Source organism: Salvia splendens, chromosome 5 (genome assembly GCF_004379255.2).
Source record: "Salvia splendens isolate huo1 chromosome 5, SspV2, whole genome shotgun sequence".
Taxonomy (NCBI): domain Eukaryota; kingdom Viridiplantae; phylum Streptophyta; class Magnoliopsida; order Lamiales; family Lamiaceae; genus Salvia; species Salvia splendens.
The window spans coordinates 41,021,955-41,035,968 of record NC_056036.1 but is presented as its reverse complement, the minus strand read 5'-3'; the positions used below and the strand labels follow the sequence as shown (position 1 = coordinate 41,035,968).

Here is a 14,014-nt window from a genome sequence, read left to right as displayed (position 1 = left end):
CAACAACAACTACGATATACTCATCGGTAAGGAGTGAGCTATGTAATCAATAGTCCTTGTATTGTGAAGTTTGCACCTTTTAGATATATAAACTTGAAAAAATTAATGCTTTAAATATTTAAACTTTGAAAAATCACGTCAGGGATAACTGAGTTGACAATTTTACATATAAACCATTGTGAACATTTAAATTATTTCATGATACCCTTTAAATCACATTCAACCATTTATATCAATCTATTCCCTTGACACGGATGCAATTATTATTTTTTATTAGAATTCAAAGGCTTGATGTTTTATTAGGAGAAATGTCAAATGTAGATTACATGCATTCGTAGGGTAAAATTACTCCCTCCGTCCCGGACTACTTGCACTTATTTCCTTTTTGGGCGTCCCAAGTTATTTGCACTCTTTCCATTTTTAGTAAAAATTTTCACCTACAGCCGTAATATTTGACTTTGCTATACACTCATTCCTTAATCTCCGTGCTGAAAAGGAAACGTGCGAGTAGTGCAGGACGGAGGGAGTATTTGTTAGAGCCCAAATCATATAGCACCAACTTGGCTTAGTAATTAAGCACTTCAATCGAACACTTATTTAGCATACAAAATTGCCTAATATGGAGTATATAAAAATTTTAGTACTACCCGTGGAAAAAATACCAAAATTATTAATTAAATCACAGTTTTTTTTAGTCTAATATTAAAAATATGAAATTACAAATTTTCTAATTTTTGCAGTTACCTAGCAATAGTTAAAATTGAAATTAATATGATAAAATTAAATATTGATAGATAAAACGACGTCACAGAAAAACGTCATGATTTGTATCCGACTGGGATAAATGAGAAAATTTGAAACATTGTGGTTTAATATTACAATTAAAAGATTATGAAACTAACTAGAATTTGATCAAAATTTATAATTTAAATGACTATTATGTAAATTTTCATATTAGCTTAAACATTACAATTTAAATGTTACTATCTTAACCACATAGTCAACAAAAAAATTACTACTACCATTTTAAATGACAGTAAATTAGGACACAATAATAATTACTACATCCAATTAACCACATTCCAAACGTTCACTAACAACCAATCATCTTTATATACTTCAAACTTTAAAAAAATCCAAATTAAAACCTTTTCTTCCCTCTTCTCTCGACGCTCTCTCTGAAATCTTTCCCTCGCAACTCTCTGTGCTGGAAAAATTAGTCTCTTTCGCCGTTGCCGAGCATGTAAGTTAACATCTCGCTGAATTTGTAATTTTGTGATTTGTGAAGCTGCTTGTTTTTACTTTTGTTGTGGAATTCATGGTGGAAAATTGAAAGCATTGTTTCCTTGTTAAATCAGGGGATTCGTTGAATTAGGGCTTCCTTGTCCGCGAAATGTCAATGGGATCACAGCTGATCCACAGCCTGATTGGAGTTTCGACCAGTTACTTTCGGAGATTAATTCAATAGAAAAAAAGCTCAATTCAAATTTGGATTTTCCTTCTCCTTTTACCAAAAATGAACCTAGGTATGCTTCCAATTTTACTTCTAGTATTTTAATCTGTGTGTGGTATTTACGGTGTGCATAAATCTTACAGAGATTTGAAAGCTTCGAAGGATAAACGGGGCTTTGTAATGCGCGTGTCCGATTATGAGACTGACTATGCGGATGCTGATAGTGATAGTGAGGCTGATGCTGACAATTCACTTGTGGCGTCAGGCAGGAGATTTGCCTGTGATGAACTTTATATGAGGTTCGTGCTTGCTGCTTACTATATACTGAGAGATTAAAGAATAGCGATTGGTTATAGTATTGTTGATCATTATGGCTTATGTCATGTGGACTTCATGTTTATAAACTATTATTGACATTGACTGCATTGTCACGGTGAGGCATTTGTAGCAGTGCGGAACAGAGTAACACGCTGATGAATTGCTTTTGTTTCCTCTATCTGACCCTTCCACTTTTTTAGTGTTGGTAGAACATGGTTTTATATTTAATCAGTGGGTATTATAGTAAATGAATTGTTATATGCTCTTAGGTCTTAAGCCATGATATGTGCTGCTGAATTATTAGAAGATAAAGATGAAAAATCAAGCAGCTAGGGGTTCTGATCTGAATTATGTTGTTTCATTCGAAAAGGGCATCTTATGAAGTTAGGGTTGTATCACAAGTACCAGAGTTTTCAATTATGAGTTTTATGTACTACGGGTGAATATGCTTATAGTTATGCAGCTTTATCATGATATCATCCATGCAACAACATAGAACTATGTTCCTTTTCCGTTATTAGGGTTTTGATTAATAATCTGGCTTTGCTAATTACACTAGACCTTTCCCCTTTGGCGAGGCTTTGTCTAATTCCAAAACTAAGAAGTGTAAATGATACTTGAAACTGCCAAAAAACATATCTTCTGGACTCTATTCAGTTTTAGATCAGCTTTAGTTTAGTTATGTTCCATTATCAACTCTTTGAACACTAGGAAATAATTCAAACAAGGAATGAACCTGCATCACAAGACAAGGAAAAGCTTGTATCGAGAATGGGACTCAGAACTCTTTGTTATTAGAATTGTACATGCTTTTGTTAGCTCTGTACACTTCAGTCATTCAGTAAAAATTGTAAATTTTGTTTTAAAATCTTGACTAAAATGGTTGCTTTCTCTCTCTCTCTCTCTCTCTCTCTCTGTTGGCAGTGATGATTCTGAAGATGATGTATCTCTTGGGATGCAATGCCACCAACTGATGGATAGAGCCGGATTAGCTGAAGCTGCGGTCTATGAGCTAAATGATGAGCATCGGCTTAATGTAACGGTGCGTAGCAGTTCTATTAGATTGTTGGTCCAAAACTACTAATCTACTATGCATAGCTATTATGGTGAATCGGTGATTTGATTGATCAATGGAATGACTTTGTGAATTCAACTCTAATTACTGATTCTCATTTAAAGAGTTCTATGTGCTGGATTGATAAAATTGATTCTTTCATTTAAAAGGTGAATTCATGCTGAATCAAGACAGTTTAAGGCTTATGAAGTGCCTTAGAGATAATCTCTGTTAGCCCAAATTTGAACTTTTCCTTAAAATTTGGACCAATTGAACCACATTTAAAGTTCTCACCTCCATACCAACCATATAATATGCAGGACATTTTAATTTTATTTTGGTAGTGATTAGCATTTAGCAACTTTTATCATCACTTGATAAGGTCTGTATTAATAGCTTCAAATTTTCATATGGAATTTGTATTTTCGTTGCAGGAGGCAGTGAGATCCAAAGTATATGATCTCGAGACTGAGCTGGTCAAGGAAAATGAGAAATTTGTCTCTTTGACAACTACAATTCACAAAAACAGAGAACTACAACAGGAGAGGGTGAGAAAATTGGACTTGCAGTATCAACGTACACTGTAAGTTATTTAATTTTGTGGCTCAATTTCCAATGAAACTGATGGGGGGTTCTTGTTGAATTTGTATTGTTCGTTTCTTATGTCGACGGGAGTGTTTGTTATTGTTCGAATAATCAGCCGCAGATAACCATATCAAAAGGGAGAGCCAGCTGGCCTCTCTAAATCGAAGTGTTACTTTTATTCAGTGTTCATATTCTCAGACTGGCAATTGTTGTTTTATTGAACTTTCTTCACTAATAGATCGTGTTTTGATTTTCTTCACTTTCTTCATTAAAGGGCAGAAGACCTGGATAATCACTTGACAGTTGTACAGAGGGATCATGAGCACATTTCCCAATTAGAAGAAAGAAGAATTAGAGATGATATGGCTCGTGCGGAGGCTAAAAGAAGGGAAAAGGCAATCCAGGAAGAAAAAATACGGCAAGAAAGGATCAAAGCAGAAGAGGAGGTATTATTTGTTCACATTATTTGGTTCATCTTTATGATTTTGCCACAGCATCACATTGATATCTTACTTACCATCATTTGCTACGTACATTATGTGTTATTTAGTTTTAACAGAGTTTTATTGCATAATAGCAGGCTAGACTAAAATCTGAAAAGGCTGAGAGGGATAAAGCAGCGGCTCTAGAGGCTGAGATAAAAGCTGCCGAAGAAGCTGCAGCCAAACAAGCTTCTGCCTCAGATGCTGCTCCTAATGCGGGGAAAGATTCCAAGGAAGCCCCTGGGCCCTCCAGTTCTACATTTGATGTCAAGAAAGGAACCCAATCATCAGGTTTCTGTTTACTTTTCTTTAAATAAGAATAAATAACTTACTGGATTGATTCTCATGTTGTATTAACTTCTCTTTAGCAGTAAAAAACATAATTCGAGCTTCCCAAAATGCTCTTGAATTGGAAAAGAGACGGCAACAAATTTATGAAGAATTGTCTACAAAAGTCAATCCTCTAAATCAGGTATATCATTATATCATTATACATAGCTGATTTTATGTTTGAAACTGCAGCTCTGCTTTTAGCAGACAACAAAAGCTATAAAAAATGACACTTGGCATTAGTCAACAATGTCGATTGATCTCATATTTTCTATCAATTATACCATCAACTAAACGGTGCTATTGTAGATGGTTAGCAATCAGATATCATAGACCCTTTATCATTATCTAAATTTGTACCGTCTAAATATATCTAGTTTTAACTCTCCCCTCAAGCTACAACATAGTTGGGGGCCCAATATCTAGGTGGTTACAGACAGAGGTGAAGCCAGAGGCGAAGCCAAAATTTTAATATTGGGAAAGCGGCAGTAGTATCGACTAACAATTATTAATAGTAACATTTGCATTTAAAAGCATGGTATTGTATATTTTTTCTTGCATTTAAAGAACTTTAGATTAAATTACAAAAATTATTTTATAATCTTAAATTATTTTTTCACCTAAATTAATCAAAATAATGCAAGCAAAACAAAGTACATTTAATAAAATGTGGCTAGGAAAATTCGAATACTGGTAGCAAAGCGCTAGAGTTTCTATTGTTTTATTTGAACATATACATTTAATATAGTAACCATGAAAATTGAAGGGGGGGACCATTGGCCCCCCTTGTTTGAACTTGGCTTCGCCTCTGGTTACAGAGATAATCAACCCTTAATTCATTGAGAACTTTACATGTGTCTCCCAATTGTTCTTCAGTTGTCATATATCCAGTAGAAACCAATACATGTTGAATTTTCAATATGCTTGGTTTGCTCGTGAAAGATTGGATTAAATGCAATGTGAAGTGTATCCTGATTATCATGCTACAGCTTAACTTGTATCAGACCTATGAAACCCACTTCATTTAGGAAGTGATGTGCATATATGATTTCATTACACACATAGATTTAGCCATAGTTCTATTCAAATAGCACAAAATCCATCAGTACATTTAACCTCTGTTTGTTGTCGTTTGTTGTTTGCAGGATTATCAAAGCCTTGGGCGAACTATAGGCCGACTAATTAGAACTATCTCAGCTACCATAGAAAATATTAGGTAAACTGTGTAAGTCATTTGTACCATTTACAATCATATGCCAAAATATATTTAAATTATCTTATCCATAAATTCATTGGATATGCTCGCCTTGTTTTGATTCAGGACAAGGGCAGAAGAAATTATGAAACTGATTAGTAGTCCACAATATCCACAGCCCATCAGTATAAAATTATTTGCAGAAAAGGTGTTTTACTATTCAATTTAGTGGAACTTGATACTGATTATCTTCTTGAATAACTCATACTTACTTACGGAGCATATTATCATCTCAGATTGTCTCCAACTGCACAAATCAAAGGAGCCCGAATGCAATATTTGCTTCCAGTCGGGTTGTTGTTCTTGTGACATCTAAGGTATAACGGAATCGATATAATCTCATATTCCTCTTGCTACTAATAATTTGAATTGTTATTGTAGTATCAAGAGGTAAAAAATCCACTTTGCACATGAAAGTCTTTATTACTATCAGTTTTCTGATTGGCTATTTGATGATAAATAAGATAACGACTAGAATTACTCAGAACCATTCAAAAATTCACTTAGTGGTGTATTAATAATTATTTTTCTTTAAAATACATGCAGAAAAAAGAACAGGCATACTTTCCATGTACATGTCTTTCCTTTTTCACTCTTAGTTCTATATACAAATCTCTCGGCATTTTAGACGAAGTGATGAATACTCTTGAACTCAAATTATATCTTGTTGGTACTTCTCAAATTTGATTTTTTTTCTGAAGCACACACTATATAATTGCTTTTATATTAAATACTAGTACTATAATTTAACTTTTTGGTTATTGAGTGTAGTGTCAAAAATTAGGAATAGATGATTCTATGTGGCTTTGTTATGTAAAATTATCAAGCGTTAATTTACCAGGATTGTTACTAATTTATGATTTTGTAGAGTTGATTTACATTCCATTGATGCTTAAGTACTAGCTAACTTCTCCTTTTCGAATATATAGGATTCTAAACAATTCTATAATTAAATATTACCTGTGAATAAGTGTGTACAACATTCGTCATATATATATATTTAGGTTAACCTTGTTCTACACCTTTGATGAAATTTCAAAATAGTACAATAAGTGAGTAATTAAATATTTCATGGATTTAGTGGTGATGGGAGTAATCTTACTATAAATTTGCACGGTTTAGATAGTTTTCTGCCCATTCCGCTCTTAAGTTTGACACCTGTTCTTTGTGAAAACAGATCCCACTAGCCATGGACATTCTCGTTGCTGAGTTGAACAGAGTTTGCATCTACACAGTTCCGAAGCACATAAGTTACTCAAAGGTGATTTTTTCTGACTTGACATTGGGTATCTACTCTCTTGTATATGCTCGTTGCTCCTCTAGCTCCCTGGCCATGTTTGGTGATTTGAAATTGAACTCCATTTTATATAATTTGTTTACTTTACCTCAATCTTCAAAATTCTCATACTACATGAATGGATTCTTATGCTCAAAAACCATTGCTCTCTTGTCTGCAATTTTGTCTCAGTGCTTGTTCGTTACATTTTCTAATCTTTGATGCCGATGATGCTTATATTTGCATTAATATCAAAATCTGCCGTTGTTGATTCAGGAAGCATTCGGAACCAGAGATGATTACTTCAAAGCTATCGGTTACAAGGAAGTAGATGGCAAGCTTGAGGGCCTCGATGAGTATTTAGAAAGGTTGAGCTCTTATATGAAATTATATGGAGCTTTAGTGCAGGTTTGTTGCTCATACTAATACGAACTATGCTATTCGCTGCAATATGCTGTACACTAGTTTTACATTCTCTCTTGCTATCGCAGACTGAAGTCGGAGGCTGCCAGAACCTGCATGGAATGAAGGAAGGTTGGTCATGGCTAGCAAGATTCTTGAATACAATACCATCGAATCTATTTACTGCAATTGCCCTCGATTCATTTCTTGTGGTAAGATAACGATGCAGATATTTTATGATATGCAATAGTCTTCTACCTCTTAATACTATGTAACATGCTCGATGGTTTTGTTGCGTGCCCAGATGGCTGGATACGGGATGTACTGCCGATACAGAAATCAATTTGAGAAGCTATTGAGTGTTATTGGGCGCGACTTTGTGAACGCTTTACAAGAAGGTGGTGGGGAGTCGAGGAGCGCCAAGGTGAGCAAGGTGAAGATGTCGCTTCGGAATTATATCGAGTCAAAGCAGTACAAGAAAGAACCCGAAGGATTGCAATTGAGAGACCGTTTGGACTCAAATGAACTGTACTGATGCTGCAGCACCGACGTAGTTATGCTCGTCTTTAGCTGAGCTGGCGGTGTTGATTGAACAAGGCAAATTCCTTGAGCGTTTGCTTTTTATACACAAAAGTCCACATATGTATGATCTTCTATGGGTGCAGTTTTTCTGCCTAATTTATCAAACAGATATTAACATTTTTGTAACATAGGTGAAAAGTTTGAAATCTATAAGACAAGTAGTTTGAGTCGGAGGATTTCGGTGGATGTATCTTCCAAAACCAACAAAGTCAGTGTTTCTTAGTGAACAACATAATAATAGAATCAAAAGTAATGTTAACCTTGTCATTGTAGACTACAATCTTGTGAATTTTGAAAATATAACATACAATTGCCCATGATTAAAACCATGTCTTTCTAGAAATAGACCAACATGAACAAGGGATACCAAAATTTAAATTCAATACATATACACACATTCCAATATTATGAGAAGTCTAAAAAACAGAAATATGAGTTTAAAATCTTGAACAATAGTAATATACTATACTTCTTATCTAATAGAATTAATCAAAGTCAACTCAATTCTAACTATGTTACTATGTATACTATCTTTAGTAATTTAAATATAGATATATTTATTAATTATATAGCTTGATTATTAATTATAAATAAAAAATGTATCAATAAATATAAATTTGAAATAATTTATCTATAAAGATAAATCTTTAATTTAAAATTTTAATATATTTCTAAATTATGAAATCAAGTACCAGAATTTTCAACCATGAGGTTTATGTACTACAGGTGAATATGCTTATAGTTATCATGATATCATCCATGCAAAAAAATTGTTTTAAAATCTTGACTAAAATAGCAGTGAAGATGATGAATCTCTTGGGATGCAATGCCACCAACTGATGGATAGAGCCGGATTAGCTGAAGCTGCGGTCCATGAACATCGGCTTAATGTAACAGTGCGTATCATTTTAATTTTATCTTGGTAGTGAGTAGCATTTTGCAACTTTAGGACATCCTGGTTTTGGTTTGATTCAGGACAAGGGCAGAAGAAATAATGAAACTGATGAATAGTCCACAATATCCACAGTCCATTAGTATAAAACTATTTGCAGAAAAGGTATTTTTTATTTAGTTTAGAAGAACTTGTTACTGACTAGTATATTCTTGAGTTACTCATACTTACAGAGCAAATTATAATTTCAGATTGTCTCCAACTGCACAATTCCAAAGGCCTCTAATGCCATATTTGCTTCCAGTATTGTTGCTGTTCTTGTGACATCTAAGCTCACTGAAATCTCATATTCCTTTTACTTGTTTAGATAGCTTTCTGCTCGTTTCGCTCTAATGTTTGAAACCTCTTCAGATCCCGCTAGCCATGGACGTTCTCGTTGCCGAGTTGAAGCATCTACACAGTTCCAAAGCACATAAGTTATTCACAGGTGATTTTGTCATTGTTCTAATCTTTGATGCAAATGGTGCTTATATTTTGTCATTGTTGATACAGGAAGCATTTAGATGCAAAGATGATTACTTCAAAGCGATCGGTTACAAGGAAGTAGATGGCAAGATTGAGAGCCTCGATGAGTATTTAGAAAGGTTGAGCTCTTCTTATATGAAACTATATGGAGCTTTAGTGCAGGTTTGTCACTCCTACTAATACGAACTATGATATTCGCTGCAATATGCCGTACACTAGTTTAAAATCTGTCTTGCTATCTCAGACTGAAGTTGGAGGCTGCCAAAACCTGCACGGAGCAAAGGAAGGTTGGGCATGGCTAGCAAGATTCTTGAATACGACGCCACCAGATCTCTTTACTGCAATTGCTCTTGATTCATTTCTTGTGGTAAGATAATTTGATTTGAAATGATATATAGTCCTCTACCTCTCTTAATATGTAGTAACATGATTTTGTTGCTTGCTCAGATGGCTGGATACGGGATGTACAGTCGATATAAAAACCAGTTTGAGAAGCTATTGAGCATGATTGGGTTACAAGAAGGTGGTGGAGAGTCGAGGAGTGCCAAGATGAGCAAGGTTAAGATGTCAATTCAAAATTATATCGAGTCAAAGCAGTACAAGAAAGAACCCGAAGGATTGCAATTGAGATATCGTTTAGACTCGAGTGGACTATATTGAGCTTACCTCCCATGTAAACATAATTCCACCATTGAAATGCAATATAAAAGTATCCATCCTTTTAAATATGTAGAATGAAAGTTGATGTGGAAACTCACATTTTAAATAATGATGATGATATGGAAAATGATTGATTGTTTCAGAAGTACAAAAATGGCAATTTTGGACTATTTTTAAGGGCTTCAAATTCCCTCGGATGTCGTCGTCACTTCTTGGTAATGCACTTTTTTCTGATCAAAACTCCGGTGGGAGGGCCGGAGAGGACGAGTTGGCAATGCGCATACATCCAGTATGAGTAGTGGAATATGCCTCCTAATTTAGACCTAGCTTTAAACAATCCTTTTATATCAAGGTTCATTCTTCCTTGTTCTATCTGTTTCTGTAGCTGCATGCTTTGCGCTGTCGACAGCTGCACCTGGCTAGCCACCATGTGCACGTTGGCAAACATCGACTCGCCCCTCATCACCGAAAACGGCTCAATGTAGCTCGTGACGATGAACTTGTGGTCTATGTAGAGGTCGAGGATCGCGTAGGTGAAATCCACCTTCACCTTAGTGTTGGGGTTGCTGAAGTTGGCTAGCACCGTCACGTCCGCGTTCAGCAGGTAGCCCATGTCCAGGTACGCCGCATTGATGGTCGCGGTTGAGATGTCGAACCATGGGTTGTGCGGCCGGAACACCAGGTACACTATCAGGACGATTAGGCCTCCCACGATCACCAGTATCCAGAAGAGCATACAGAATGCTGCCACCAGCCAGGTTACCGGCTTGGTCCGCTGGGACGTTGGGGCTTGGATGAGACCAGGGTGGTGGCTGCCGCGACCGTGTGGTCGTGTATGAGAATCTGAATTGGGTCTGGATCCTTGGTGGGGTTGGTGCGGAGCCTCAACTACAAAGGGTGCAACGGGCTTAACATTTGTTGCATGGTGGGGCGACGACGTTCGGCTATGAGGCTGTGGAGGGTGGTGTGCTGGGGGGGCATGGGGTTGGTGCGGAGCCTCAACGACAAACGGTGCAACGGGCTTAATATGTGTCGGATGGTGGGGCGACGTTCGGTCATGAGGAGGTGCAGGGTGTTGTATTGGGGTGGCATGAGGCGGTGGAGGGTGGTGTGTATGGTCGCCACGAGGTGGCACGTCCACCACGACTGGAGCACGGCCGTGGTGGCGAGACGGTGGCCTCGAGCGCCGTGGAGGCGTTTGTGAGGGGAACTCGAGGACCGGGTCGCGTTGACGAGGGAGAAAGTGTGGGTTTGTCTCATTGTGGTGGGACATTATGGTGGCTGAGAAATGGAGGGGGGGAAATGAAGTGAAGAAGAATATATGGGAATTTTAACAAGAATCAGAGATTAGTTAAGGATACAAGGCAAGTAAAGTAAACAAACCGATGCAAAGTGCAAGAAAATAGAATATTTATTCACCCCAAAAAACAAAAGAAACTTATCACATACAATATACTCCTTTTCATAGCTTTTGAGAAGCTTTAGGAAGAATAAAACAGCAAACAGTCACTGCAAGAAAAGAACATAAACTATGCATTCTTGCTTGAGCAAATGAACATGAATATACCATATATCTATCTCCAGTTCTACAAATTTGTGTGGAATTAGAAAGCAACAAGATCCTCTGTATAAATTTGAATCCATATTCATAAACTAAGAGATCAAGAAATGAAATTGAGTCATTTAATTATATAGTAGCGCGCTTTACCACATCAATGCTGTAGTTGATGAATCACATCTCATGGATCATCACCATACCTGAGCAACAAACAAGAAAAGCATATTAGGACTCATCGAATATAATGTTCAGGAATAGTATAGATTTGTTTTGCGTTGATAGAAGTTATTAGAGTCTGTGACAAATAACAGAGTGAATCCATTCTTCATTATATCATCCCAAGCTTCACAAGCCACATAAATTTTCTTTTCCTTTATAAGTCACTTCATCTGGATAGACCCCTCTAGTTTGCATCTCCTCACACCAATAAGTTCATTACAAGATATGACATCGGGAATGAATAATTCCATGTTTCAGCATATCATGAAAAATGCCATGAGCCATGCTTACTCTGTCAGTTTTGCCATTTCATCAAAAAAGGGCCTTAGCTACAACAGAATTTCTTTCTTTCAGAAAAGAATCAATCCACATCAGGAGCAATCTCATCTCCTCAAAGAGCTTATAAGCGTTTCTTGTAACACCAAATCTGCAAAGAGCAGCAATAATTGTGTTAAAGGAAACAACATCTGCATATCCTTTTACCTCCATCTTGTTAACTAACATCATGTAAGCCTTATCTATTCTATTGGCTTTGCAGAATCACTTTAAAAAGCTCGTTATACCTGTAACTTCCCACCAATTTTCCGCACATTACAACAATAATTCAACAACACATTGTGTGTGATTAACTAAACTCAATAACTTTCCAGCACTGTTAACAATAGTATAGCTCACCACCCCGTCCTCTTTCTCCCATCAATCTCAACAATACCAACGCATCATCAACTAAACTCTCACCACACAAAAGCTTTAAAATTTAAACCCCCAAATGTCAGGCACAATCAACTTCACACAATCCAGAAATAGATCTAGAGTAAGTCAATGAATTCAAAGAAAAAATCCTGCAGTCTGATTGAGACATTTCGTCGAACACCTTGATCGCGTTAAACTTAAAACTTTTGAATTAACCATATAAACTTCAAACTTTTTGTATCAAGAATATAAAATGATAGTGAAATTTTTGTTTGAATGGTAAAGTTATGTTTTTATAAAATGTTAGATTGTCTATATTTTTGAAAATGGAATAATGCATGTAATTTCTACTGTGATTCTATTGAACCAGTGAAATTTTGTCATTTCTAAACAAAAGTATTTGGTATTTGGTCATTATATGCGTAATTAATTCTATGCGTAGCTCTCATTATATTTATTTTAGCTTTTTATTTAAAAATTGGAGTAATAAAATTATATACCTTCCTAATCTAAAACTTAATTCATCCAACTTATTTGAAATAATAATATAACTGCCATTTTATCCTTGTAGTCTTAATTTAAATAGTAGTAGTAGTAGTAGTTACTACAATATTATTATTTCAAAAGATTTTCATATCAATATCCTTGTAAAATTTTCATTTTATACCAAGTAACCCCTTTATACAAAAGATTGATGCAAAAAATACAAACCCACCTAAGAAAATCATATTTCTTGGAACATGAAGGAAATTATCAAGATTTTCATGACAATAATGATGATCGATTTTCTTATGCATTCTAATAGTGCTCTTTATTTATACACCAATAACCATGATTCATAGATCAATACTACACTATGATTTCTAATTCACTGCTATTCGACCATTTCCCTTTATATCCGTAAAAATATACTACCTCCATATTTTAAAATAAAAACTTTAGAATCTTTCTATTCTTGGACGTGGACCCCACAATCCACTAACATTACTTTTTCCACTTCATCTCCCTCTTTCTTTATTCATTTTTCATTATTTTTCTTACTTTACCAATTTCTCTCTCTTACTTTAATTGTGCATTCAAACCCGTGCCGTTTCAAATGTTTCCATTTTTCAAATACGGAGGTAGTACTATAATTTATAATAAGAAATTTTTTCACAAATAACAATTAGACTATTTTTATGAAATGAGCAACGTAGAAAAATGAGATTATATATTGTGAATTGCTATTATATACCCGAACTGCAAAAAGTTGGATGGCACTTATGCATGAATTTTTATGATATGCCTATACACATTCAAATTCAATAGGTGGATTTATTTAATGTAGAGTTATTGTTTGGACAATAGTCGAGCAAACCCACCTACGATAATGAATACGTTTATATTAACAATTATTTCCCTCATGCACATTGATGATTTAGCGAATTTTTTATGGGAATAAATGCAAGTAATAAATGAAGATCACAACACTGAAAATTACGTGGTTCGATTTACTGAGGTAAATCTACGTCCACGGGAAGAATAGAGGGCAAATTTGTATTGCTTGATCTAGCTTACAGATTACAATACTGATTTTGCTATATGAGATTCAGGATCTAGAGAACTTAACCCTGGTCTATCTGATCTAAGTTCTATTTATACATTCGAACTAAGATCGTGGTTTGCAGCCCTGGTAGGGGGGTTGATAACTGCTTAATACCACTAAATAGATCGTGGGTGTAATGGAGGTC

The 14,014-nt window shown here is 35.5% G+C and overlaps 3 protein-coding genes across 7 annotated transcripts; 2 read left to right on the top strand and 1 right to left on the bottom strand.

The window, feature by feature from the left end:
• Positions 1-1,108: 1,108 nt before the first annotated feature.
• On the top strand, positions 1,109-7,913 carry LOC121805553 (protein GLE1-like). 4 transcript variants are annotated; one of them, XM_042205454.1, is made up of 15 exons: positions 1,109-1,243; positions 1,359-1,526; positions 1,597-1,752; positions 2,696-2,813; positions 3,260-3,408; positions 3,685-3,856; positions 3,991-4,183; positions 4,264-4,364; positions 5,368-5,438; positions 5,544-5,625; positions 5,714-5,794; positions 6,655-6,738; positions 7,030-7,161; positions 7,245-7,367; positions 7,460-7,913. In XM_042205454.1, coding segments are annotated over exons 1-15 (1,863 nt in total). In that variant the 5' UTR covers positions 1,109-1,241; the 3' UTR covers positions 7,691-7,913. The 4 variants fall into 4 exon arrangements, with proteins under 4 accessions (XP_042061388.1, XP_042061387.1, XP_042061386.1 ...); XM_042205453.1 differs by having other exon boundaries at positions 4,261-4,364; XM_042205452.1 differs by having other exon boundaries at positions 3,988-4,183.
• Positions 7,914-9,052: 1,139 nt separating this feature from the next.
• LOC121804303 (protein GLE1-like) lies at positions 9,053-9,814 on the top strand. Its single transcript, XM_042203799.1, has 3 exons — positions 9,053-9,316; positions 9,399-9,521; positions 9,602-9,814. Exons 1-3 carry the CDS (start codon positions 9,053-9,055, stop codon positions 9,812-9,814), a joined length of 600 nt encoding a protein of 199 aa, XP_042059733.1.
• Positions 9,815-9,895: 81 nt separating this feature from the next.
• On the bottom strand, positions 9,896-12,680 carry LOC121802421. Of its 2 annotated transcripts, XM_042202094.1 has the most exons (3): positions 12,155-12,680; positions 11,883-12,018; positions 9,896-11,572 (listed from the first exon to the last, which is right to left on the bottom strand). In XM_042202094.1, exon 3 carries the CDS (start codon positions 11,085-11,087, stop codon positions 10,020-10,022), a length of 1,068 nt encoding a protein of 355 aa, XP_042058028.1. In that variant the 5' UTR covers positions 11,088-11,572; positions 11,883-12,018; positions 12,155-12,680; the 3' UTR covers positions 9,896-10,019. The 2 variants fall into 2 exon arrangements, with proteins under 2 accessions (XP_042058028.1, XP_042058027.1); XM_042202093.1 differs by having other exon boundaries at positions 11,883-12,680.
• Positions 12,681-14,014: the final 1,334 nt, after the last annotated feature.